The sequence below is a fragment of the Colletotrichum destructivum genome, chromosome 11, assembly GCF_034447905.1.
Source record: "Colletotrichum destructivum chromosome 11, complete sequence".
NCBI lineage: Eukaryota > Fungi > Ascomycota > Sordariomycetes > Glomerellales > Glomerellaceae > Colletotrichum > Colletotrichum destructivum.
The window spans coordinates 229,172-255,123 of record NC_085906.1 but is presented as its reverse complement, the minus strand read 5'-3'; the positions used below and the strand labels follow the sequence as shown (position 1 = coordinate 255,123).

The 25,952-nt window shown below is 49.4% G+C and overlaps 7 protein-coding genes across 7 annotated transcripts; 3 read left to right on the top strand and 4 right to left on the bottom strand.

The window, feature by feature from the left end:
• Positions 1 to 568: 568 nt before the first annotated feature.
• Positions 569 to 2,489, top strand: CDEST_15256 (uncharacterized protein; the record flags this gene model as incomplete). Its single annotated transcript, XM_062931412.1, has 4 exons — positions 569 to 650; positions 696 to 1,333; positions 1,519 to 1,880; positions 1,967 to 2,489. 4 exons carry the CDS (start codon positions 569 to 571, stop codon positions 2,487 to 2,489), a joined length of 1,605 nt encoding a protein of 534 aa, XP_062787463.1.
• Positions 2,490 to 4,651: 2,162 nt separating this feature from the next.
• Positions 4,652 to 7,015, top strand: CDEST_15255 (Putative GTP binding domain, P-loop containing nucleoside triphosphate hydrolase; the record flags this gene model as incomplete). Its single annotated transcript, XM_062931411.1, has 4 exons — positions 4,652 to 4,868; positions 4,952 to 6,035; positions 6,444 to 6,723; positions 6,812 to 7,015. The coding sequence occupies 4 exons, from the start codon at positions 4,652 to 4,654 to the stop codon at positions 7,013 to 7,015; spliced, it is 1,785 nt and encodes a 594-aa protein (XP_062787462.1).
• Positions 7,016 to 7,493: 478 nt separating this feature from the next.
• On the bottom strand, positions 7,494 to 8,594 carry CDEST_15254 (Putative phosphopantetheine binding ACP domain, ACP-like superfamily; the record flags this gene model as incomplete). The annotated part of the gene is made up of 3 exons (XM_062931410.1): positions 7,494 to 7,958; positions 8,003 to 8,386; positions 8,583 to 8,594. The coding sequence occupies 3 exons, from the start codon at positions 8,592 to 8,594 to the stop codon at positions 7,494 to 7,496; spliced, it is 861 nt and encodes a 286-aa protein (XP_062787461.1).
• Positions 8,595 to 9,546: 952 nt separating this feature from the next.
• Positions 9,547 to 9,793, bottom strand: CDEST_15253 (Putative Acyl transferase domain superfamily, Acyl transferase/acyl hydrolase/lysophospholipase; the record flags this gene model as incomplete). The annotated part of the gene is made up of 2 exons (XM_062931409.1): positions 9,547 to 9,705; positions 9,758 to 9,793. 2 exons carry the CDS (start codon positions 9,791 to 9,793, stop codon positions 9,547 to 9,549), a joined length of 195 nt encoding a protein of 64 aa, XP_062787460.1.
• Positions 9,794 to 10,363: 570 nt separating this feature from the next.
• On the bottom strand, positions 10,364 to 11,489 carry CDEST_15252 (uncharacterized protein; the record flags this gene model as incomplete). The annotated part of the gene is made up of 3 exons (XM_062931408.1): positions 10,364 to 10,879; positions 10,968 to 11,193; positions 11,266 to 11,489. The coding sequence occupies 3 exons, from the start codon at positions 11,487 to 11,489 to the stop codon at positions 10,364 to 10,366; spliced, it is 966 nt and encodes a 321-aa protein (XP_062787459.1).
• Positions 11,490 to 12,182: 693 nt separating this feature from the next.
• On the top strand, positions 12,183 to 13,510 carry CDEST_15251 (Putative cytochrome P450; the record flags this gene model as incomplete). Its single annotated transcript, XM_062931407.1, has 3 exons — positions 12,183 to 12,294; positions 12,431 to 12,645; positions 12,980 to 13,510. The coding sequence occupies 3 exons, from the start codon at positions 12,183 to 12,185 to the stop codon at positions 13,508 to 13,510; spliced, it is 858 nt and encodes a 285-aa protein (XP_062787458.1).
• Positions 13,511 to 17,046: 3,536 nt separating this feature from the next.
• Positions 17,047 to 18,442, bottom strand: CDEST_15250 (Putative IBR domain, Zinc finger, RING/FYVE/PHD-type, E3 ubiquitin ligase RBR family; the record flags this gene model as incomplete). Its single annotated transcript, XM_062931406.1, has 2 exons — positions 17,047 to 17,384; positions 17,443 to 18,442. The coding sequence occupies 2 exons, from the start codon at positions 18,440 to 18,442 to the stop codon at positions 17,047 to 17,049; spliced, it is 1,338 nt and encodes a 445-aa protein (XP_062787457.1).
• Between the last annotated feature and the right edge of the window lie 7,510 nt (positions 18,443 to 25,952).

Genomic DNA, 25,952 nt, shown 5'->3' with positions numbered 1-25,952 from the left:
ACCAACCATTTGCGACTCCGGTCAAGATAACGCATTTGTAATGCACCAATAAAGCATGCAGCGCGCGCGCGTGTGTGTTCTGTGTAGGGGCCTACCTACTACTTGACGGCATCATACTATGCCAAGCTGTCCATCGCATCACACAGGTACAGCCCAGTTGCGGCTTGCCGTATATTTTTGTTTGACGCGATCCAAGAGAGCCCGAGATTCGATCGACAGCAAAAGCTCGATGTTGCATGCCAGGCCTGGCAGACGCCTGGATCTTTCCCGGTGGCAGCTTTACCAACTTGAGTAACATTTCCGCCGCCTTTCAACTCCCCTTACACCAATTTACTGTACCCAATCCTCAGCTCGACGATTATGTAGCGCCAAAAGCTATGTGTCAAGAGGAAGACCGATATCCGGACCAATGCCAGGATCCAGCCGCGCCGACTGCGGAAGGATTCTTATAAGCAGTGTAGCCCTCAAATGCGGATGGCAATCTTTCAGTCCGCCACCTCTTGACCTTTATCAGCTTCTTTTTTGAAACAACCACAGTTGTTGCAGAGACGCAGATCCATACTGAACGATGGAACGAATCCTTTGGCCGCGGCGTGTACACGGGAACCGGGCTCCCGATGTCATTATTGGCATAGATGTTGGAATGTGCTGTGCGTACTACTAAATCCCACTTCTCATCATCACGAACAAGCCAGTGCTAATTCATAGGGCTGTCGTTGCCACACCAACAGACACCAAGGTTGCCTACACTATCAGACACGATGACGATTTTGGCGTCATCAATGCGATTCAAAACTGGCCAAAAATGGGTGGTAAAGAGGATGAAGCAGACTATGTGCCTACATTGTTGGGTTACGAGAAGGGCCACGTCATCATGCAAGAGGCACCTCAATTCGTTGGTTTCCCTCGTAAGGAAGACGAAAAGAATCCAGACATGAAGTTCTACAAGTGGTTCAAGAAGGACTTCCCCGCCAACCTCTCATCCAAGGACCGGGACGCTGGACCGCTCTGGCCAAGGACTTCTGGTGACACCGAGACCTATGTTCTGTACAGAATCTTCCTTGACGAACTGTACGCGTCTATTGAGTCAGTCCTCTCCCCTATGTTGCAGAGGAATGGATTGGACTGGAACCTTGCGCAAATCGAGTTTATTTTCAGCGTACCGGCCACCTGGAACCGACCCAATGAGACCTTGGGCATGGTTGCCGACAGCCTGAAGATGGTTGCCAAAGAAGCGAGGTTCGAAGGTGATAGACGCGTTGTCAAAATTGCCATGAAAGAACCCGAGGCTGCCGCAGCGTATGCTCTCGCCACGCATGAAGATTTAGTACAGGTCAGTCGTCCCAAAACATAGACCATGACAACGTAATGAGCCAACACCAAGGGGACGTACAGAGCGGGAAAACCATCTTGATAGTCGATGCCGGTGGCGGCACCACGGTCAGTAGTCAATACCCTCTTTTTTCAGAGTTTCATTTCCGACTCTTTAAGACTCTTCTGACAGATTTCGTCATCTAGGATCTCTGCCTACTCAAGATGGGACAGTCCAGGGGCCTACAATTCGAAATGGACCCATTGAGCGCCCCGATGGGAGAAGACTTGGGCGCCACCCATATCGACCGCGGCTTTGAGGATCTGACCGTGAGAAAGCTGATATGTCTTCACGAGGAGGCGAAGATACAGAAAGAGTGGAACATTAAAGAGATGGCTCGACAGATGCGGGATTCGCCTGAATTCCAAAACTTCAAGGGGTTGTTGAACCTGGACAAGGCTAGAAGCCACCATTTCTTCACGGTACCACTACCGGAATCCTGTGCCATCGACTTGCCTCAAGACACACAAGTTTACGGGGTAGTCAATGATTCGATGAAATTCAAGTGGTTGGTGATGCCCGCTGGCGCCTCTCCAAATTTCTATTATTACTCTATTCTCCAGCTCAAGAACTAACCAGGGACGATCTTCACAGGAGCGAGCTAGCCAACATCTTCGACACAGTCATCCAAGACCGTTCCTTCATCCGAAAAGGTCGACCTGAAACTTTGCCGGGCTTGAACAAGCTGATTCAGCGAGCACGAGACGAGTTGCGGTATCGCGGCAATGGCCACGGTGGCTCCAGGTCACCAAACAATGCCACAGACGACGTTTCGGTCATACTGATGTCCGGAGGTCTTGGCCGATCCGAATACATCACGCAGAGAATCTCCGAGTACCTTGCTCAACAAGAGGACACCCTTGGCCCAGCGCCAGAAGTGCGCATAATTGACGAGCCGCAGTTGTGTGTATGCAAGGGCCTGCTGAAGAACAGGCTCTACACAATCTTTCGCACGCAGAAGTGCAACGGCAACTACGGCATCCTAGAGTACAAACCGTACAAAAAGTTTTATCTAACGCATTTTTTAGCCAACCAAGGTAACCATGTGAAGGAAATAGGCGGTAATCGATACAAGGAAGAAGTCAAGTGGTTAATACAGAAGGTAAGCGAAGAGTAATCCAAGTGTGCTTGATGCGGTGCATTTCTTGACCTTCTCTCTTGATCTCTTTTTCTTCTGCTCACATAAACTGACCGGAGCTTCAGGGTGACAAAATTCTCGAGGAGCCTGTCAGGCATACCTGTTTCCTGGAACAGTTCCGCGAAAATAGTGAAAAGCCGCACATTACGCTCATAGTCTCAGAAGACTCAAGAGGCCAACGGTTTCCCAGTCATGGCAAGACATGTCCATATCCAAGTCACATTGGGGGGTTGCAATATGCTGGAGATGATCCAATGCTAACCAACGTGTCGTTTCAACCAGATAACTTCCTCTGCAAAATCGAGTTTGATAAACCGCTGGATTACAACCCAAGAGTAAAGAAGCTTTACTGTGAGGTGGAACTGATATTCAATGTTGCTTCTCTCATGGTGAACTGCTGTGAGTAATTCCTTGCCCAGATACGGTCCATATAATTTTTGACATTGGCTAACTGAGACATACAGGGTCACCGAGTGAGCCGGGGAGGCGAACACTCGTCGGGAAGTACAACGGAGATTATGGTCACTTCAGAACGCGAGAGTCCAGATGATGGTTACTTTTGCAGATCAAGCACGGGCAAGTTTGGAGTTTATGATGCGAATAACGCTTGGCCTCTATGAACCCCGACTAACGGGCTGAGTCATCGCCTACTGGCTGCTGTAACACTCTGAAATGCGAATGGACGTGTGTGGTGCACTGAGAGCCTCATCCGCGCTTCTGCAAGACCAATGCTATTGCTGGCTAGGTGAATAATACTACAATCCGTCCTCTTGGCTGCATCGACCCCAGAGCCTAATATCCGGTAGATCATCCACTGATACATGGGGTAAGAGGCCTGGCACCGCCACTTTGAAAGTTTCTCCGATAAGTGACTACGAGGGGTGAGATTAGGGAGTTGTCTGACATCTCTTGAGGGTCCGAAAACCCTTGTCATCCAGATGCATTAACTATTGACTGTTTGGTAATGAACCGATGAGGCTTGCATCCACGCTGACAAACAAAAAAGCAAGCAAACATACCTACTTGATAAGAGGAGGCTGGCTTTGAGTGTGGCAGCCTCAACTTTCATTAGCCATGTGCAGACGGTCCCATGTGGCCTTGCTAGTCGTCTGATTGGGTTACCTACCCTCCAAGCAAGCACCGCTATCTACGGAGTACTGCGCGCATATCCTACGCATTCAACCATTGGAGGATCTGGCCCTCTCGATGTAGGTGTCACAGAGTGGATGCTGACGAAAGTGCAAAAGAGTAATTACGCTACGGCCCCTGTCTTGTTTCTCCCTACACTTCCAACGTCCCTTACGTACTTTTCACAGATGCATCGGACTCGTGTTCGGAGGTGACATATCCATGTACCTAACTACTTCTAGCAGAGTATATTTACCTGTTCACACCCTGGCCTTCGGCATATCGGGCAGACGCAGCTCCATCAGGCATGTTGATTGCTCACCCTCTATTTATGGTCTCGGACCGCATTTGGGGCCCCGTGACCCAGTCAACACCAAAATAGAATGTCTTTATCGGTATTCCGGCTATGATTGGCAAGCCTGATTTCAACAACCCTCCTTGCCCCAGATACAGAGTAAGAGCTAAGGCTTCCAGAGGGCCTGCAGGCAACTATCACTTAGCTAGCTACCTTGTTATCGGAGCAGCACATCGGCTGCATGTTTGCCGTCATGACAAAGTCTTCAACGGTGGTTTGGCCGGATATTAGCACAGAGGCAAGCGATGTTGGACATTTTCACATCACACACGTATGTACCATTCGCAATGAGGTTGGCTGGTGTTAATTTGTAATACTGGAGTCCCGCAGCTCTTTTCTTAGCACTAGACTATGCTACTGTACCCTGCAATCTAAGCTGAGAAGCTGATGAGATTTCATTTTCTTTCTTGCCTGGCAACTTGATTTCTTCTTTGCCAGCCCCGTGTGCAAACCCTCAGGAGTGTCCTATGCGCTCTTCTTTGCTCTGTCCTGGGATCCCTCTGGCGTCAAACACACACGCGCCTCCTTTGTCTCAACAAGCCAGTGTTGGTGAAATTAGGTAGTACACTAATTCTCCTAGATTTTCCTTGTTGCCCTGCTGGTTCAGAGACCCTTTTGCCCTTTTCCCCGCATAGCTTGCGACCTAGTTAATGCAATCATGGAAGAATTCAGTCCGAGAATGGAGGACGACAACCTCTCGCAATCGAGTCCGCCCACCGAAACGGATCTATCATCCGTTCGAAATGGCCATGAACCGAGAGACACAGACATATTTCTGGCCGTGTTCGGGGTGACTGGGGTCGGAAAGAGCTCCCTGGTTTCTCATCTCACCACAGACAAGAACAAGCCCGAGGTCGGACACAAACTGGATTCCTGTGAGTTCAAGCAGTCAACACAGCTCGATCACAATTCTGCCTGTATCTACAAAGATTCTGATGTGCCGTTGCCCCATATCTAGGTACCCAAGATGTGAAAGTCTACCAGTACGCCTATTCTGCCACTCGCAACATCTATATCATCGATACTCCTGGTTTCAACGACACATACAGGACAGACAAGAGTGTCCTACGATCCTTGGTGGCTTGGCTCTCTTTGACGTACAAGAACAATATTCGTCTTCATGGAATTCTTTATTTGCATCGCATCACCGATGTGCGAATGCAAGGCTCCGCCAAGAGTAGTATGACTCTGTTTCGCCAGCTGTGCGGCGCTGACAACCTCAATCGCGTCGTTCTTGTGACCACCATGTGGAACAAACTCGAAGATGACCAGATCGGTGTGTCAAGGGAAAAAGAACTCGTTGAAAACAAACAGTTTTGGGGCTGCATGGTGGAAAGAGGAAGCCAGGTCGAGCGCTTCTACGACACTGTCGAATCTGCCCAAAAGCTTATCGACATCTTCCTTCCACAAGGCCACGAACAGTCAAATGGACCCCCACCGCAAATGGAGCTGGCAATTCAACGCGAGATGGTGGATCAGCACAAGGCTCTCGAAAGCACCTCGGCCGGACAAGAAGTGTGCAACAGGTTGGACCACGAAGAAGCGGAAATCAGGACCTGCATTGCGGAATACCATGCAGAGATGCATCGGCTACGGGAGGAAAGAGGCCTCAACAAGCTCCAGGAGCTTGAAGATCTCGAGAAGCAGATCAGGATTGCAAAAAGCAATCGTGAAAGAATTTTACATCACAGGCAGGCCGAGATGAAAAAGTCAATGGAAACACTGATAAGAGATAATTTTGACAAGGATGACGTGGAGCCGGAGGAGGAAAAGAAGAAGAGGCTCGCAAAGGAATACGTCGTCGTAGGGGAGTTTGATGCGCAACCTGACTACGCCGGAGGCCTTATTTCCACAATCACAAGCACACGCAGTGGTCAAAACAGTAACCGGCCCAGCTTCCTTAGCCTTCATCAAGTCATTTCACCAGGAACTTCGCAAGTAATGGGTCAGCGATGGTCTAAAGGGGATCGGAAGGACATCAGCGTCAGCATGAGTCTACGGGGCAAATATTGCTCCCTCATTGGCCCTGCGTTCAGCAAGTCGTGAGTTCTGACCATTCTCCTCTCTCTTAGCTACTCCTCTATCCTATATTTGTTTCTTTTTCTCTTCTTTGATTTTACTTTCGTCAGTGTGTCAATGGACGGGAAAGAGCTGACAGTGTGAGGAAAGATATCTTCCACCATCCACGAGAAACAGTGTGGTGAGGTTACAAGAATCGAAGAGCATTCGAATGGTAAACGTCATCCTCGGAGAGAAGTCATCGTACTATGCCCATTACCATCAAGGACGGGTATTCAGAAAATGCTTTTGTGAGTACTGTTCAGAAGATATCTTTGTCGAACCCCTCCCTCCCTAAGCATGGATCTCGGGAGCAATCTTTTTTCCTAACCAAACCCAACTCCCATAACAGACCACGGATCTCTACGAAACACCTATCCAGAGCTCTACAGCTTCATCGGCAGGGATAGCAATACTAGTTGCCCGACTGTAATCTCACTAGGTCCGCAGGGAAGCTACTTCATCAATGTGGCCGGGAGAAAGTCCATGCAATGCCACCCCAACGCAATTCTACCCGAAAGCATTTCCACTCGAGACATTAGGCGACTATGGTGGGGTATTGACGGTTCGTATATCCTGGAACGAGAAGATGATCAGCTCCACTGGCAGTTGCGCGGAAATTACGGCGGTCTCGAGAGCGTATTGTTGGAAACAGAGCAATGCAGGGTCAAGGTGAGTACTTGCCTGACATCAGTATAACATCCATGAAGATCGTGACCATGAGAGCTGACCAAGAGCGATGGGGTATGGAAATTTATAGGAACTGGCTTTGGACATTGAAAATCCCAACGCTTTTGCTCTCATTACGACTCAGGGGTCCGTTGTTAATGAGGGCTCGGCCAACGTGGTTCACAGCTATTTTGGGGAATTTGCAACGCAGCATTTCGGATCTAGAATAACGAGTGAAGGCAGCTATCAAGTTTACAGCCAGGGCACATCAGCTGTCTACGAGTTGCCTGAATAAGTCATTTACATAGAGACGTCTCCTGTTTCTCATAGCACACAGATTTGTAGATATTTTCAGGCAGTTTCCTCTGTTTATTCACACTACAGACTCTTTCTCTAACTCTAAAGACTAGTAGAGAAATATATCAAAGAAATTTCTTATAACTATTAGTCGATTGCGGGTTGAAAAGTGGTTTCGTGATATCTTTAGTCTAGATGAGTGCAAAATCTATAGATAAGTGCAGAATCTATAGAAAAGAATGCAATTAGAGCTAATCTAATCTATTATTTCCTAGCAAAGTTATAGAAGTTTAGAGTAGTAAATAGCTTCTACAAATAAAACTCTCTAGGGCATGCAAAAATTAGCTTTTGCAGTATGCACATGGTAGACGCTTTGATAGCTAAATTAAATTTCTGCCTGCGCTTGGGATCCGACGCATCAGTCTTGAAGCCGGCGAGAGTCTGGCACAGCGCCGTTTTAATACTGTTACAGGTAATTATAATAAAAGTAAGGCGGATTGCCGACTCGGACGGTGCCGAAACGCCCTGCATCGGATGGCCGTTTTCGAGGCGGGGGTAGTAACATGTACGGAGGCACTCGTGGTGGCCGCTACCAAGCGGAGAGCGTACTGGAGCCGAGCAGAGTTGACGCGGCCCTGCAGTCGGTAGTAAAAGGCATTATTGCAGGCCGCCGGATTGTCCGAGTGCTTGTGCACGAACCAGAAGCGCGACTGCGCGACCGATATTGGGGCCTCTCTGATTATGAAAGGCTCGGGTACTATGTCTTTTGCGTCTTGAGTCGTATTCCCGGCTTCATCCCCGCCATCGTCTGAAGAGGAGGCCGTCTCCTTGGGCGACTCAAACTCGGATCCAGATTTGTCGACGACGGCGCTGCTATTGTTGCTGCTGTTGCCGCTGCTATCTGCTGAGATGGCATTCGAGTCGACAGTGATGTTGGCAGCCTGCGTGGTAGGTTTGTTGGGACATGATCAACGACCTCGCCGACCTTCTCAACCCCCTTGTTGGACGCCTTGGGCTCATCCGCCCCAGGAGGCAACTCCTTGCGGTTCGTGAGCAAATTATTGGCCGCCGTGACCGATATTTTTAACACCGTTTCGCCGCCCAAGATCTTGACGATAGACACCTCCCTGTCGAGCTGTTTGGGGAACCACGTCCGGATCTCGATCGCCACCAGCGAATCGATGCCCAGGTCGATAATAGGACGCTCCAGACCGTTGTTCTTGTGCACCACGCCGACCAGCAGCTGCAGCATCGTCTCAAGCCTGGCCCCGAAAGCCGCCGTCACGATTGCAACGGCATCGTCCTCCGTTTCAGCACTATCAACTTGCTCGCGCACGCCGGCAGTCCCAGGGCGGCCGCCGTTGGCGTGCTAGTACTGTTCCTATTGCAAGTCAGTCGACAGGGCGCTATATAGAATAAAAAGGCTAATCTAATAGGTAGTTACTCGTATTAACTTTATATTCTATAGCCCCCCATTGAGTATGTAGCAGAGGCGATGACACGGAGGCGCAGGCATAGGTCATCAGGCACTACAAAATTGAGCGATTTGCAAAGTCGGAGCACACCATGGTCAACATTTTGACTGACAATACATATGAAGTGACACGACAGCTCTAGTCCAGACTATCATGCACAGCACACTGGTATTGGCGCACCCGAGAACCTGGCACGGCCGCGCAGGCGGAGCCCCATTTAAGCGCCGAGAAGTGGGGCCGAGCCGGCAGAATGCGGCTCCGTGCTCTGCTACCATCCCGGCAACCCCCTAAAAAGGAAACCGACTATGCTCTGCGAGCCTGTCGTTTCAAAAAACACAAGAAAGCCTCCTAGTTAGAGTAGCGTTCTTGTGCAGGCAAAAGCGTGTCCTTGAGGCTGCGGGTGGCGTGCAGCACATGTTGGCTGCGATGACGCCCTGCTTAATGTCAAGTGTGTGCGGTATGCGACGCGGTCAACAGCAGCAAGCTTTCTCTGCAGCGGCTGGAAAGAAGCCAGGTGAGACTTCGGTGAAGGTATGTGCGCCGCCTAGTGCTTATACCTACAGGCTAGTGCGCAACATACGGCGTGAACCAGCCGGAACTCACCCCCCCTGTGTCAACGTATTCGCGGTCTACAGCGCAGCGACAATCTTAGAGCCGTCAAATTGACGCACCTCATACGGACGAGTATGTGCAGACCCTGCGGGTCCAGGTCGAGATGGTGCGCAAAGGCGTTGAGAAAATACGCCTGTGATGCCATGGCAAGCTGTCTGATCCCCCCGGAGGCACAGCAACACTCTCGCCTCTTCTAGAACGCGCCTGATGTACACCACAGAGCCAAACGTTCCGTTGTCGCGTTGTAGCCCGCCTGTTGACAAGCTAGAAAGATATAGGGGGTGTGAAAGCGCGCTGCTGTTGGTCTCGCCTGAACTTTCGAATTTCCACTGGGCCTGCTAACGTAATACGCACCCAGAAACCAGACCCATTCTATCCCGGTGGCAGAGCATCAAAAACCTGACGAGAAGCATTGCAGGTCCGGCCAAAGATGTGCCGCAGTTCACGCCTCGATGCTGCGTCGGAAGAACGGCGACGCGACTGCAAGCTCGCGACCCATGGTAGCCCATTGCGCGCCTTGGCCTGTGGAGATGCCAAGGATGCCCGGCGCCTCTGCTGGGTTGATGAGGTGCGGAGTGGAGCCAATATTGCTGCTGGCAGCCTTTTGTAGTGCTGCTGTGACTCAATACGAACAAGGCTATAGCGCGTAGTACATCTTGCCTAGTTCTGCCTGTGTTTATATTTAGCATAGTGTTAGATAGAGTATACTCCTCCTAAGCACAAGAGTACTCTATAAGAAAGAATAAGTAAAAAAGCTGTTATATAAGCTAAATAAAGTAAATAGTTATTTTACTACAGTTCTATCCATAATAGCAGCTGTAATTAGTCTTTCACAATATGCTTAAAAATAAAGAATTATAGTAACTAGTTTATTTAATAGGTAGTTTCCTTTAGGGTAATAGTCTATATAATATAAATCAATGTCCTAAAATAGGTAGAGATGCTAGCATTCTAAGCTGCATAAGTACTACTTTATCTTATAATCTAACTAGTAAATAGGAGATAGTCTAATTTAGTTTAGAATATCTTGTAAGTTAGGACCCCTTCTATTACAGACTATAATTAAGTATGCTGCAGACTTATTCTAAGCTCTAAGTAATTATATAAAAAAAACTTATAAATGTGTTACTATTTTGTGTGAATACTATCCTAAGACTAAGGTTTCTCTAAATAAAATTGCAGTGTGTAATAAAAGCTTCTTAGGCTCAAATTGCAGACTTATACTTCTTCTATGTACCATTTCTTAGATAAAATACCTTCTAAGCGTCTTTAACAGTAAATCTCATATTCATACTGCCAACTAACGTATTAGTTTCAGGCAAAGCAAAACCTAGTCTAAGGCCCCAGACAGCAACTTCTGTTATCTTCTTTAGGCCTAACTCCGTTTTATGCTGGATAAGCATCCAAGACAAAGCACTGCCCCAGACAGACCCAAGAATAGCTTGACCCTGCTTTGCTTCCATAGAGAAAACAATCTTCTTAGCATAGCTTGGCATCCTCTTATGCCCGGCTTCCCTTAATGCATCTACTACAATCTTGTACGTTGCGTCATGAACGACGTGAGATATAAACATAAGTTTAAGGGTTTTAGGATCGACATTTTTAGTTTTGCAGGCATCGATCCACTGGAAGAATGCGATATCCGACAGTTTGTCCAACTCAGGAACGTTACCAATGTTCCATTCCTGGTTTCTAGCCGTTGGACTGAAGTTGTCTACAAAAATAATGGCGCCGGAGGCTGGAACAAGCACGTTGGAGTAGGAAGACATCGTAGGCTGAGAGCGAAGGTCAGCAGCGGATTCGCAGCAGTCAAACCATAGGACAAACGAAAATAAGAAAAAGGCTTCTGAGTCCATTGCTCACCTTCTTCTTATCTTTCCCGAATTTTCTATCATGTCTGTAGTTGTACACGCCCGCTTTTGTCTGATCGACTTGATGGTACTTGTCCGCGAAGGCGTTGTCGAGGTCTGTGCCGTATTCGGGTACCTTGAGGATTTCAAGTTTCAGGCGCTTGACGGCGGAGTCGGTGAACTTGAAGAGTGGTTGAACATCACCGGTATTCTTCTTGTAAGGGTACCAGAATATGTATCTAGTTCAGCCGTTCGGTTTCAGGTCGCTTGGGTCCTTGAAAGGGCTTGCAACGGTAACCCCTCCATTAAACTCGGCCGCCTTCTCGTCCTCTAAGGGGAACAGTTTATTGAAATACTGGCCCTTTTTTACGCGCCCTTCGTAGCTTTGGTCGAACGTCAGGAACCTAACTCCGTTCCGCTTGGTAGGGACGAGGGCGGCGGTAGGTGAGGCGTTAATTAATAGTACGTGAAGCAAAAAGAACAAGAGCAAATATCGAATGTTCCCTAATAAAGAAGAAGAAGGAGTATTAGCCATTATAGCGGAAGTGACACTGCTAAAAGCTGGTAGGATGGATGGTGGCAGAGCAAAAACGTGTGTAAGCGTGGTTGTTACAATGTAAGTACGCGTTACTACAACGCAGACAAGAGTGTTCTTAAATGCAGACAGGGTCCACAAACGAGCCTCAAGAGTAATTAAAATTATTGATTCGCTTAATTATGTAAGACAATATTCCAGTTCAGGGACAACCGTTGTTGCATTGCAGGTAGTCGATTTCGATTCCTATTTTAAGAGAGTTTAGAGAGCGTGCATTAGAAGTGATCTTAGTCAGGAACTCTAATTGATTATCTAGGGTGGGTGCAATAAACCTGCATTAACGCTAAGCTCGGCAATATGCGATTAAAAGGGGCAAAGACACCTACCTACCCTACTGCCAGCTTTAACAATTCTGCTACTAGTTTCTACACAAACGTATAGAAAGTAACAGGATGTAGGAGTATTTTATTTACTGTGCAGCCTACTACCATCACACTCTCTAGGGCAATTAAAACCTTGCGCCAAAGTCTCTATTAGAGGCTGCAGTTACTATAAAATAGCTTTTTGTAAACATGCAATAGTGGCTTGTACAAAGCAAGTGATGGATGGATCTGCTAATTGAAACTCTAATTAAAATATTGTTGCTGACTACTACACTTTTAATTCTTGGACAGCCCTTATAAGCTGCATATAATGCGCCGCAAGGCCATCGCACCCGTGTTCGCCACCCCTCTAGTCATGTCCTGTGAACGTTTATACGAGGCCTTAGTGCAAAGACTGCTTGTGAGGTTCCGCGCTGTTAAGGGTACGAATAGCATCTTAACATGTAATTCAATTTATTTACTTATTAATTAAAGACCCTGAACCAAGCGTTCCTTTATAAGTACAGCTGACGTGTGGCTTGTCTGCGAATTTTGTTGGATCTGCTTTCCGATGTCTAGCAATCGACGTAACGTGCACTACAAACCTCGGCTACGACTTCAGGTTCGCCGACGTCAAGGACTTTGAGCATGATATGTTCATGATCGCGAGGACTCTGGGCCGCATGAAGATGGTTAGTTGCCATATCGGGCGCTGGTTCTTTGGCGTGATGCGAGCTCCCGCAAAATGGGCCAAACGCGTAGAGCTGGCCAGCCCTGGCATGATTTGTGTCTTGGTAAGTCTTGCTGTATATATTCATCTTAAGTCTCTTCTCTTAATAGCTTGTCATGATCGGTACAAGGGGGGGGGGCTGCGAGTCAGTCCTGAAACTCGGTCCGAGAGGTAGATGCCCTCAAGACGGGTATAGATACCCTGCCTTCGTCCTGTATCTCCATTCTAGAGGAATAGACGCTTCTGATCCTTGTTTCACCTACGCTATGTTCATCACATAGCTAATACGACATGTGTTTTCTTGAGTAGTTGATCGACAAGGCTATCGCGGACCAGTATCGTGCTGCAACGGCTGCCGCAACCCCAGATTAAAATGCTGCCGCCAGCGTCAGTGACAGTGGTTTTACATCGAATGTCGAGCATATTCTCAAGTCAAGTTTTCCAGCTTACCAGAAGGGGTTGACGCGAGTGGTGAACGAGGTCTAGCTCTGCATCAACACAGGAATCAACACAGACGGACACGCCATTGCATTTGCAACATTCATGTTGCTCAATCACCCCGAGAAGCTCGCACGACTCAAGAAAGAAATTTCAGAATGCGAAAAAGTCTCAGCAGACTCCTTAGCTATCAAGAGCTCAAAGAGATCAACAGATTGCACGCTGTCGTACAGGAAGCGTTCCTCATGAGCCATTCTGTTGCCGGCCGGTTGTTGGGAACAGCCCCCGACAACGAGATCAACTTCAGAGACTTGATAATTCCCAAGGGTGTAACTGTATCTTTTTCAAAGTACGACACCTACCTGGATCCCAAGATCTTCCCCAAACCGCACATCTCTAACCGGTCGCTTGACCCGAACGAGCGGAAGCGCCTACGCAAGTATGTCAACAACTCTGGACGCGGGACGCTCGCTGTGTATGGATGGACATAGCGAATATTAGATCTTACTTGACTCTAGGGCGTCTATGTTCCCCTCGGCTGGCTTTAATCTAGCATTCCATGATGCGCTGTATAAAATGATGTCGCCTTCTATACCGACTTCTTTAGGACATTCCCTAAGAGCGTTTCCAATCATATCAAGGCCACAGTAGCCTAGATTAGTTAAAGCATAGGTTTGCAGAGAATGAAATAAGGATACGTAGTCTAAAGAAATAATTTCTATAAAGTCACTACTAGTTACTAACTACAAAAGCCTCTAGATGCATTGTATAGGATAAATGCTTCTATACTTATGTAGCTACTAGTACTACTACCTGTAAAGAAGGGGCCTTACAAGCACATTACAAAATCACCACTACTACTACTACTACTACTACTACTACTACTACTACTACTACTACTACTACTACTACTACTACTACTAACATTGCGCTTTTTTCACTTTGCGCTTGCTATGCTTTGTCTGCAGCTTAAAGATTCTCTAGTTAGATAGACGTGCTGCCATCACTACTAAGTCTATGTCCTGCCGTTGCCATCCAAGTCGCCGTCCAAATCGAACTGCCAGGAGCCGTGCCGCCGCCGCCGCCTATGTGCGCACCACTGTCTGACGCCTTGGACTGAACGCAGTGCCTCCGCCGAATAGTTTACTTCTAAGAGTTCTACCTTGATATCTATGACGTAGCAGTGCGCTGTCAGCTACCAGCTAATTACACCTCTGTACCTATAGCAGATCCCTAGTAGTAAAGCTTTGAATTTTATGTCTTAGCCTTATGCCTAAGCCCAAGGGTGTTAAGGTAGCAGTATTATTGCCAACAGCAATGCGGTAGTAATACAAATCTATACTCTATAAAGAGAAAAGACGCCTAACGCCTAATGTTAGCTTTTGCCTAAGGTAAGAGGAACTTTTACTTCATGTTGACAAAGGATAAGTGGATAAAGAGGAAGCATTCTAATATAAGCTCTAAGTTAGTATTCTAATTTTATTGTAGCTTAAAGAGTAGATGCATGTACTTCTACCAGCCCTAAGAGATAAGTAGTGTTAGGAGTTAGAGGAGGAAGTTAAAATATTAGCTAGATGATGCTTGTAGCCTGATAGTAAGACAACGTAGTAGGGAGACAGACTGCTACTAGATCTTTGCTTGCTATAGAGGGAGCCTTTGCAAAGAAACATATTACGCTTAACAGCTAATGTGTTGATAACTAATATAGACCTTGAAGCTTATGCCTTAGTAGATAAAGATTGTTAGAAGCAACGTTAGACAGTAGATAAGTCTGATGGAGGATAGTGACTTAAGTTTGTCCTATTAGGGATAGGTTCTTCAGGTGTAACAGTTGTATATGCTGATGTATTCAACAGACAGCATGTTTTCTCTGCAATGGAAATTGCTGGGCGTGGGTATCGCCGAGGGCGCGCATGGTTTCGAGGCATTTGCGGCGGTGGCACCGGAAGCAAGGGGCGAACGTGTGGGGCCGGGCCGAGCCGGGCCTCCTTCCGGCTTCCGGCGATCACCATCGTTATCATTTCGCTGGTCTTTAGGTGTCGTAAGCTGTCTAAGAGGATCTCTCTCTGATCTTACATTGGAAACGGATTCGGTCCTAGCTTGCAAGTTATCTGGTCGCAAACGTTTCAACACCTCTTCATACTCTCCTTTCATCGAACTTTTCAACTCATCTCGCGAGGACGTGAGCTCTAGAACTCTCTCGCAGAGACGAGGTTAAAGATAAAGGTGCTAAATTAGATGATTAGGCTGCAATGAGATGGTTCCATCTTCGACCAACGGAGCGTTGTGACCCTTGAGGACGAGGAGGGTGTCAGCTGTCGCATCGATTTCCTTCATATTTAGTGCTGTGATTGTTCAATTAGAAAAGGAACTCAGTGAAGCCCCTGAGAGAGTTGAGCAATGCTAGAACACGGAGACATGTAATGGAATCATATTGTTACATTGTGAATACATTTTAAGGCTTAAGAGGTTCACAAAGAACCGCCGCTCTTGCCTCCACAGCTACACACCTTCCACGACACCACATAAAACACACCAAAAGGTTACTTGATAATTAATTTTTCTCTGTTCCAGATTTCTGCTTGCGGCGCCCTATCTAGGTTTTTGGTTTGGGTCTTGGAGGCAATTCTGATGAGACATTCCTAATGCTTCGCAGTTGGACCACGAGTGCGGGACAGGGAAGAATCGCAGCGTTACGCACGACTGTAAACTGTCCTGAGTCGTATCTTAGTTAAATCATGCTTGTACCTAGGCTGCGGGTGTCAGCTGCAAACACAATCGACCATACGGTTTCAGTTCAGGAGCGAGTGACGGGGAACAGGTTTACATTCTCGATGCTCCGACGAGACAAATGAATATATATATATCTCCTACAACCACATAGTAGTTTAGTTCTTTGCCAACCATCTTAGGCTATCATTCTACATTAAGCCACCAACAAAACACTTGAATGTATCGCTAAGTCTATCCTACTCATCAATATGTTTCCACGTTATATGCTAACTTATCCAACCTAGGTTTGGGCATTGGTGAGCCCTGTTGAGTCTCAATGTCGTATCCCGTTATTGGATTCCGAGTCGAATGCCATGATGAAAACTCCGGGTCTTTTAATCGCACCTTGTACGATGGGCACATGATACCGAGGACGCAATGTGAAGGCAACAATACACTTATTGACGCCCATCTCTCATGGTCTCCTGTAACCAAGCCCTAAATCTCCTCCTAGAGCTCGTGGGAAAGGGCTAAGGGTTGGCGGGAATGGTTAATACGTATCAAGTCAGCCCACCAAGTCGTTATCATCGCAGCTTGGCTAGAAAATCTCCCACACATCCACGACGCAAAAGAAAAAGCCGAGGACCACGGCTATTCTGCAGTTAGGGGTCTTAACTCAAGAAGATGTGTTTGGAATCATTGTTATGAACATCTTCTTTATGGGGGTATTTCAGCAGACGACTACAGTATTCTTGCGTGTTTTTGGGGAGATGAGACAACGACCCAGATAGTGTCATTGTCTCCTTTTCCAGGTGAAACGTCTAGATATTTAGCTGTAATTCCAACGGGAACCTCTATGAGCACCAAAAGCGGCGATTTGACAGAAGAGCTAGAGCCTGAAGTCTGCAATAATATTGGTGTGCGGAACGAGAGGAAACTTTGTTACCTCGCGCTTGTTCTTTGTGACTTTTAGGGGTCCTATAGGACGTCAGGGGAATGACTGGTTTCCAGGATCCTAATACCTTTATCAGCGTAGGAGGTCGTGCAAAATAATACATCGAACATTAGATAAAGAAAGCAATAGGGAACATTACTAAAACTAGCAAGTCTGCGACCTATACTGACATTTTTCCAGGTGACAGCTTGGCAAAGTATTCAAGTAAGCAACTGTGCGATTCAAATTAAACATGACAGCGAGTCGATGAGTGATCTAAGGTATAGTGACCCTTAGTCAAACGATCTCACTAAACGTCCGTAAATAATTCGAGGTCGGACAAGGGTATTACCTGTGTCTGATAGAAACTACTTGGGTAACTCAAAGTCGGTTGAACCGACATCTTCGGCAAGCACGAATACGGCATCGAGCGCATTCGTAGATATACAGTGGTAATGAATCATGGCACTCCTCACATCGGTGAGCGCCACCACGGCTTCTCCATGTATCGTGCCTGCACTGGTGGTTTATGACTAGGTTGTGCGCTTCTCTTTCTACTTGTCGAGCCCTTACTTCGGGATTATTGAAGTGAGCGTTGGCGTTGCGATTCACAATGGCATTAGCACGAGCATAAAGCCGCTCCTCGTTCCACTGAGCGCAGTCGCAAGACTTCCATCGATTGCCACATACGTAGCAGAACTGCGCTCCGCAGCGGCAGGCTAGGTAGTAATGTAAGCTTAACTTGTGTGTATAGATGTTCTGGGTACTATGGCTCACTCATGTGGTTACACCCATGCTCCAACTCCACGATTGTTCGGCAAGAGAAGCATCGCTGCCAGCCGTTTGCGGCGGCAATCCGGAGCAGATCCTGAGTCAAGGTGTCCTGAGCACAGTCTTGGTCCTTGTGCTCAGCGCCCTTACACATGACACAGGTCCTATGCCTGCATCGTTGACAAACTGCAGTATCGGCTTTGATGAACTCTTTCGGTATGAATGTCGAGCACGTTGGCCTATGGCAGTACGTCCGGTTGGGCGTCGAGAGTTCCTCCGCTTTGGCTTGAAATTCCCCAACTAACTTTGAGGAAAGAAACTGCCGATTATCGTTCACAGGAATGGGGCGTCCGCAGCATCTTGGAGGGTATAGCGACTCATCCGTAAGTGATGTTTCAAAGAGCGTCTGTAGGCAGTCTCGACAGTACTCGTGGCTACATGGACAGCGTGCTAGGTCGGTAGCAATGCAATTGCTGAGGCAACTGTTACATTGCCTCTTCTCCCGTTTCACTGATTTGGCTGCGTCCGTCGTTTGCCCTCTGGATGCCGCCCATGTCGATGACTCGGCCTGGTCTAACACATCATCATAGCCATCCGTAGATACAAAGAGGGATCTGAGTTTGCTCAATAATTCTTCATCTACATCCGTAGAAGGTTCCCCCTGTGTAGAATCAGTAGAGGAATCTTCATTAAGCTGCCCGCCGCGGCTGAGACGAAGGGCAACTTCTCTATCCTGTGCGGCTTGCTTCTCCTGATTTACGAGGATGGAGACAAGACGCCCGTCGAGCTGATTGGCCTTTGCCATGCTTTTACACATGCATCTATCCGAGACGAGGAGGATGTGAGATTTGAGCTCCGACTCGTAAGCCTCAGCGGCGAGTTCTGCGTCGGAAATTTTGTCTTGTCTATTTTTTCCCTTGCTACTTCTTTTAACACTCTCCAGGTCCTCGAGTTGTACCTGGAGGACGAGATGGAGTGTCTCATCATCGACGTCGCCACACAGCATTGCTGGCTGACGATCAAAATTGAGTGTACTTGAAAAAAAGTTTGGAAGTTTACTAAAACAAACAAAAATCGACTTTTGATTTCGATCAAATCTAAGTGCAGACTGTATCTGTCTACTCGCGAGGGGTGAGAACACGTTAGAACATCTACGGAAGAAGAGCGGCAGATTCGTTACTTAAATAGATTGTCTCTCCTTCGCAAGAATATAAAGAAATGGAGTTCGCCGGACCAAAAAGAACAAACCAGAGATAAGAAGGTAAAGAGTCCAAGACTGATGGCTATCAACGTTCTTATCGAGCTACATACTTTTGGCTGGTTTCAAACCTGTTTGGTACAAGTATGGCCTCCTGCATGACACCCTTCCAAGGCAAATGCAATTGCAAAGCATTTTTTATTGACAGGTACAAGGCTCTAGGGGTTTTCCCAGTACCCGATGAAGTATACTGTAAACGAACTTTGTGAATCTGACGATCTTCACAATACATGATGTAAGTTGCAACTCCGCCCTCTCGAAAAGGGCTTGGTGGTATGTAAAGTTAAGATTATGGTTTTCGTCAGCATAAATACAAAAATTTCTTTTCTCACTTTGAGTTTGAGTTCTACAAGTCAGGAGTTTTTGAATACAGTGCTTACCTAAGAGTGCGAATACCTGTACTTTAATGGATGATATCCTAGCGCAAAGGCTGCCTGGATCGAGGTGAAGATAAGGAGGAGTAAGGTTTCTTGATTTGTGATTGCCGTCCTTCTGTGTCTTGTTGGTACTGCTGGATGTGCAATACTCTAGAGCTATCACCACTGATTGTGAAAAATACAGTAAGAGATATTGTGCTTCTAGCTATTTTTGTTCAATCTTGTGATTCATTGAAATGATGTACTGTGGGCACAAATGCTGTTGCTGACGTAGGCGCCAGATCGGATTGCCTACATCGTTTTTCACAATGAATTTAACTAACGTCTGAGTAACTTGGATGTGGCAAGAGCCATCGATGCTGTTGCTTCCACCGATAAGGATAAGGGGCCACAGTCGGCCGTAACTGCATCACACTACCAGTTTAATCTTGAGGCTACTCTTATAGGCTATTTTGCAGGAGCATGGGGTAGTCATCAATACAGGCAAAGTAGATGAAAGCACAGTTGACAACTAAACATAGTCTGTTGCGCCTACCAACCTGACATGCATACATCCATCGGTATCTCAGTTGAACGTCGTGATGCACCAGAGCTGGACGCGCACGACGCGGTCACTAGCTACGAAAGCTACTAGACGCGTCGCGTGGAGTGAATGCTTCTATAGTTAGCTAATTGCCTGCACCTCCACACTGTGAAGAAGGGACCCTGAAAGCACGTCACAAATCACAAACGAATTGAACTTAGTAAATCTATTGACGGGGCTATGCGGTCTGCCAAACAACTAAAGCGTGGCCCGGCTGAGCATAGGCGGGACGACCACCGCCTAATGATCTCCCTCAACGGATATTGTCGCCCGTCCCGGCATATTCTTGCAGCTCTCGCTTATCTACTCCCCTGTCTCCGAGACTCGGACACCCTCTGGGACCTCGGCGGGTCGGGGGACGTCTTGCTTTGCCCCACGTAGACCTAGTTTTGGTGGACACTATCCCGAATACCGCTTGCTATCACCTACTGCCAACTATGAAGTAGCCAAAATGACTGTTGAGAAGTTTCTTTCGATGAAAAGCGCATCCTTTGCACAGCGTTCTCTAAGTGACTTCCAAACATTCAGATGGTGTCATCAGGTGGGTCACAAGTCTGTCTGCACAGGATGCTGAGCCATAAATAAACACGGCCGTAGTAGTAAGAATGCCTTGCGGTGTGGCACAGGCTTGCCCATCGCACGAGCTACGAGACTTTGACACAAGGTTCTTTGATGAGCTGGCCAGCAAGCGAAGCCTAGCCGGATGGAATAGATATGAATATAGATATAGAGCGCATTGTGCAGCACGTTTGAGCAACGAGAATTACTCTCCTCTCTGTAGCACGAAATCCTTCGTTGAGAACAACACATGCAAATATCCTAAAAGCTTCAACTGAGATTGTTGAGTGTCTATGTTGTTGTTGTTGTTGTATTTAACGCCATGGCGGCAAGGTTGGAACCCTTGTCGCAGACCTCCCGAAGGGTATGTGGCGTGGAGAGCCGTGGGCTAGGACTATGTACTTCATACATCGCCCTTCCTTTCGTCCTCCAAATCCTGCCTGATGGCTACTATGCCTTCTATCTGTCCCTGGTTCCCGCTGGTTCCCCAGTTTCATTGCTTCCCGTCTATTTCCCTTTAGGGGTTGAGTTGGCTGTCTAGATCCCGTGCCGAAGCCCGTTCCCTAGTAGCGTGGACAGATCTTCCGGAAGAAGTTTGTCACGTGCAGGAAGGCCTCAAAGCCTTTTGGGTCAGTCATTAGTCCCTTGAAGTATCGTTCAAGAGACCCCATAGGTCCTATGGGGTCGAGCGGACCAGTTGGGTAGAGGGTGGGCCACTGCTGCCTCCTCGCCAGGGTCGCTGGGCAGTAGACCAGATGATCTACTTCCTTTGCCTCCCCGCAGGAGCAGGTTAGCAAAGCTTCGGTGTGGTTAAAGCGTCGGTGATAGTGTTCAAAGTCCCCGTGGCCCGACCGGGCCGCTAAGAGGTGGTGAAGGGTGCTCCGTGGTAGGGCGAGTTCGGGAGGGCAGGAGAAGTGTAAGCTCAGTCCAAGCTGGGTGTAGCGTTCTGTCGCCTCTTTACCCCACCACTGTCTGTACTGGTTTCGCAATCGTTCTCTACCAAGCCTCTTGATCCCGGAGAGTGTAGCTAGTTGGCCTAGCGGGACTGGCAGCGCTGTGCCCTCCTTGGCTAGCCGGTCCGCCTCTTCGTTGCCCTTAATCCCCTCGTGCCCTGGCGCCCAGTGGGTGTGGATGTTGTATATCCTAGCAGCAGCTTGGATCTCGAGAACCGCTGCTTGCGAGGTGTCTGGGGCCTCGCCCCGTATTCCTTGGATGACACTGGTGTTGTCGATGCAGATGTGTATGGGTTGGCCTTGGGAGGTTAAGAGGGCCCGCCGGAGTCCTATCCTCGCCCCTTCAGCCTCAGCGTCGAACACCTCTGCTAGACCGAGTCGGCCGCAGCCCTGGGCCACGCGCCTGTTGCTGCGGTAGATGACAAACCCATATCCTGTGGCTCCGTTCGTCGCTTTGGAGCCATCGGAAAAGACAACCATGTGGCTGTCTGGTACGGTCTTTAGCCAGGCCTGGAAAGCTTTGGCTGCTTCTTTCTTAGTCTGCAGGACTATGAGGTCTTGTGAGCCTGGGAGGTGCTGCGGTTGGATGAGTGCTGGTCTCGGGCATTTTGGTGCAAGGTCTGCAGTCCGTTGGAGCTTCGTCTGCTGCCGCCCTCGTTGGGAGAGCCTCGGGACAAGAGGGTGTTGTAGATCGACCTTCTTTAGACGTGCTGCAAAGCGTAGGCGGACTCCTTCTAGAGCCACCTTGCTTGGTGGTAGTCCAGCATCCCTAAGGAGGCTGCGCGTTGGGGTTGTTTTCCAGGCCGGCAGGATAGCCCTTGCTGCCGTCGTGATGACCCTTTCGAGCTTGATTGCAAGACCCTTCTGGCCTGTAGTGACTTCATCTATCGGGAGAGAAACATTGCGGCCGCTATCGATGGCTCTGCCAGGGGCTGGCTTGGTCATGCCTCCATACCAGGTCTCAGCCCCGTAGAGGGCGATTGGCAGGACGCAGGAGATCACAGCCTTGCGTACAGCAGCGGCTGGGAGCCCGCCTTTTGTGTTTGTCAGGTGTCTAAGATGTTGGGCCGCCTTCGTCGCCGCAGCCAGCTTTGTTTCAACATGGTGTCGGAAAGAAAGCCTCTTGTCGAACCAGACCCCTAGCCAACGTATGGGCTTCGTTGATGCTACGATTCTAAGGTGTCTCGCCTTGATCTCTGGCAGATCTCTTTGCTGATTATGTTTCCTTGTGAAGTGGATAGCCTCGGACTTCTTTGGGTCAAAAGCGACCTTGTTCTCCGTTCCCCAGTCGAGGATACGTGTGATCTCTTGGCCGAGGCTCGCAGCATTACTCTCAAGGGAAGGGCCCATAGCCAGAAGGCCGATGTCGTCTGCGTACCCGAACCGAAGCTTCGGGTCTTCTGCTAAGATGTCTGCGATGTAAAGCAGGAAGAGAATAGGAGACAGCGGGGAGCCCTGGGGCAGCCCGCAAGCCAGGGGGAAGTCCTCTGTTGTTGCGTCCTCCAGCCTGACTCTGGCTGTTCGGTTTGAAGCAAAGTGGAATATCAGTTTGGCCAGGCTGTGAGGCCAGCCTTGTTGGCGTAGCCGGACAATCAGCCGGTTCCGAAGGACAGAGTCAAAAGCCCCTTGGACGTCCATCGTCACCAATGTAGCTGTGAGCCCTTTGTCAAGGGCCATTTCGATGTCGTGGGCGAGGCAGGTGGTTAGGTCAACCGCTGACCTGCCAAGTAGAGCCCCTATTTGTTGTGGGCTGGTCACCCCTTCTAGGATGGTAAGGTAGGACATTCTTCTGGCTATCAGCCTCTCGAGACCTTTCCCAAGACAAGATAGCAGGGCTATTGGCCGCCAAGATCCGGCTTTTGAGAAGTCTGCTTTCCCTACTTTCTGGATCATAGCGACCTCTGCTCTGCGGAAAGGCTGGGGGAAGTAACCCGTCTGTATGCAGGCCTGGAACAGTTGTCTGACAGGCTCGGATACAAGGTTCCAGCAAGCCTGAAGCAGCCGTGTTGTGATCCCGTCGATGCCAGGGGTCGTGGTCTTTGTCAGGGTAGCCTCCCTCAGCTCTTCTTTACTGATGGCATCATGCCAGGGTATCCGTCGTCGAGAGACCGTAGGGACGTCGAACGGGTCTCCGGGCAGGTCATCCTGTGCACTGAACCTCTGTAGGAGGGCTCTTCGGAGTGCCTGGGCCTTAGCCTGAGTGTCGTTGATCGTCTGGCCCTCCACTACCAGAGGGGGGGCTTTGAGCCCTAGGCTAGCCTTTCGCCAGCCCATAATCTTGTAGAGTTCTTGGTCCGAGGTAACTCCTTCGATCTTAGCAGCCCAGTAGGCCCGCTTAGCTTTCCTGACTGTACTCAAGAAGACCTTCTGCTCTTCGAGGGTAGCGAGACGTGGGGTCTGCTCTAGTTCTTGGGCTTGTCGGCAGCAGGCCTCGCGGTACGTTCGGTGGGCTTCTGCGCACTCTTGTGTCCACCAAGGGGCCCCCTTCCCATGCTTTCCTCGATTCTTTCCTACAGCCTGGACAGCCGTGGAGAGAAGGTCGACTAGTCGTTCCGCTTGGGTGTCCAACTCGGCAGGGGTAGGTGCGTTCTGGAGGGTAGGTAAGACTAAGACTCCTGCTCTGATCAGGTCTCTAAACCGGGGTAGGGCCGAGTCTGGGACTGATAGTGACCGTGGTTGATCTGTCTGTTGTTGTCGGTGCCTATGAAGCGGGATTGTTGAGACAATTGCTTGATGATCGGCCCCTGGGTGAAGGTGTGGGCTGACCACTGCGTGTGCGAGCGGAATGTTCGAGAAGGTAAGGTCAAGTACATGGCCTTGGGCATGGGTCGCAGTCCCTGTCTCGCCGATGAAAGACAGGCCGTGGCCATCTGCCCAGTCTGCTATGTCGTCCCCCCTATTCCTGTTCCTCGATCCGGGCTCCCAGGAGTAGTGATGAGCGTTCACGTCCCCTGCCACAAGGACTCTTTCTGGCGGCCTGTATCCTAGGAGGGTTGTGGTCGTGTGACTGTGGGGATCTCCTGGTTGCCTGTATACGTTAACCACAGTAATTTCGTTGTTAACTGTGATCCATAAGATGTCCCTTGTCTGTGCGGGCCTCTGCTGCTGGGCCTTCCACTTCCTCCCTTTCCGTATGTAGGTCATTACCCTAGGTCTGGTCTCCCTGTCCTTCCAGGAATCCACTGGGACGTAGGAATCGAACCCTGGGTGTGTGTTGATTTGCATTTTGTCAACATAGCCTATCCAGGGTTCCTGGACCAGTATAATGTCGATCAGCTCAGCCCAGCAGAGCTCCAGGAAAGCTGTATGTGCTGGCGACTGCTTCCCTACGTTGCACTGAGCTATGCGTAGCACCTGTGGAGAGGCCTGCTTCGGCCTACGTCTCCGAGTCGAGTTCCAGGTGGGTGTAGGCATTAGCAACGTTGTAATCCGGTTTCTGGGCTACCCTCTGACTCCTGCTCAAGAGAGGTAGGATAGCGCGGTTAGTCTGGTTAGTCTGGGGAGGACCCTCGGCATCCTCGGGCTCATCCTCACTCATGCTGCTACTATCGGTGTCCCTGTCCCCGAGGCACACAATTGAGCTCTCGGAAGGTGTCCTTTTGCGTGGCCGCTTGGAGCCGGGCGGTTGATCCTGGTCGGTGGGAGGGAGATCCCCAGGCTGTTGGGTGCTGTTCCGAGAGGCGCTTAGGCCGGCCTCATAGAGGGCGTCATAGGCCTTCTGTCCAACCTTGCGGATCCGAGCCCGCTCCTTCCGGTCTGGGAGGGCAGGGATGCCGTTCATCGTCATAGGCCTAGCTGGGCAATTCTTGTGGCTAGCCTGGAACGGGCCGCAACAGTTCGCACACTTCGGTTTAGCTGTACAGGGCCCAGTCTCGTGCGAGTCTGAAGGTCTGCTGCAGTTGTTGCAGAGCGGCTGTCGGTTGCAGTAGCTGTTTGAGTGGTAGCCCTGGCAGCCGGGGTCGTGTCTGATGAGCGTCTTCCTCTTCTGAATGAGTTGGGACCTGCTGCTTTGGTTGAACAGTCTGAAGGGCTGTACCTCTGTTAGGAATGAGATGACCCAAGAGACTTCGTTCGTAATGGGGTTCGGCCCAAGGCGGGATTGCCGGGCCCGGGTGGGCTTCAGTCTTGTCTGGGCAAAGACCTCGTCTTCGATCAAGGTGGCTGGGTCCAGGGCGTCCCCATCAACGCTCCACAGTTTGGCTGGGCAGCGCGGGACGACGTAGGTAAACCACTTTATCGGGGTCTCTATCTTGTAAGCCCCTAAGCAGCCCGCTAGTTTTTGCTTGTCCGCGAGGAGGCCTTGCTGGATCTGCTTGTTTGACGGCCTCAGTGAGTATCCGGTCGCAATGTGGTAGATATGAGGGATATCTGCCAGTTGGAGGTCGAAGGTTCGGCAAACTGTCTGGCGGAGGGCAAAGGGAGCGTTCTTTCGGGCAGCCGACAGGCCCTCCTCCGGGATGCGGGCGAAGACCCGGAGGTCCTCTTTCGGTTGAGGTTGGGGCTGGGGTGGGGCCTGGGATCTTGTCTGGGGTCTGGCCTGCGGGCGGGTCGGAGCCCGGTGGGGGTCTGGAGCTGTACCTGGTGCCGAGGCCGTGACGGCGGCCCAGCTCCGGCTCAGTGGCGGAGCATGTTCCTTGTTGATGAGCTTCTTTAGGGCTTGGATCACATAGGCCGTAGCCTCTTTCGCGATCTGCTTCCTGGGGCCCTCAAAGCTGGAGACGACATTATCAACAGACTGCGCGATGGTTAAGAAGACGTCCTTGCGGGCCTCATAGTGCCTGGCCTCC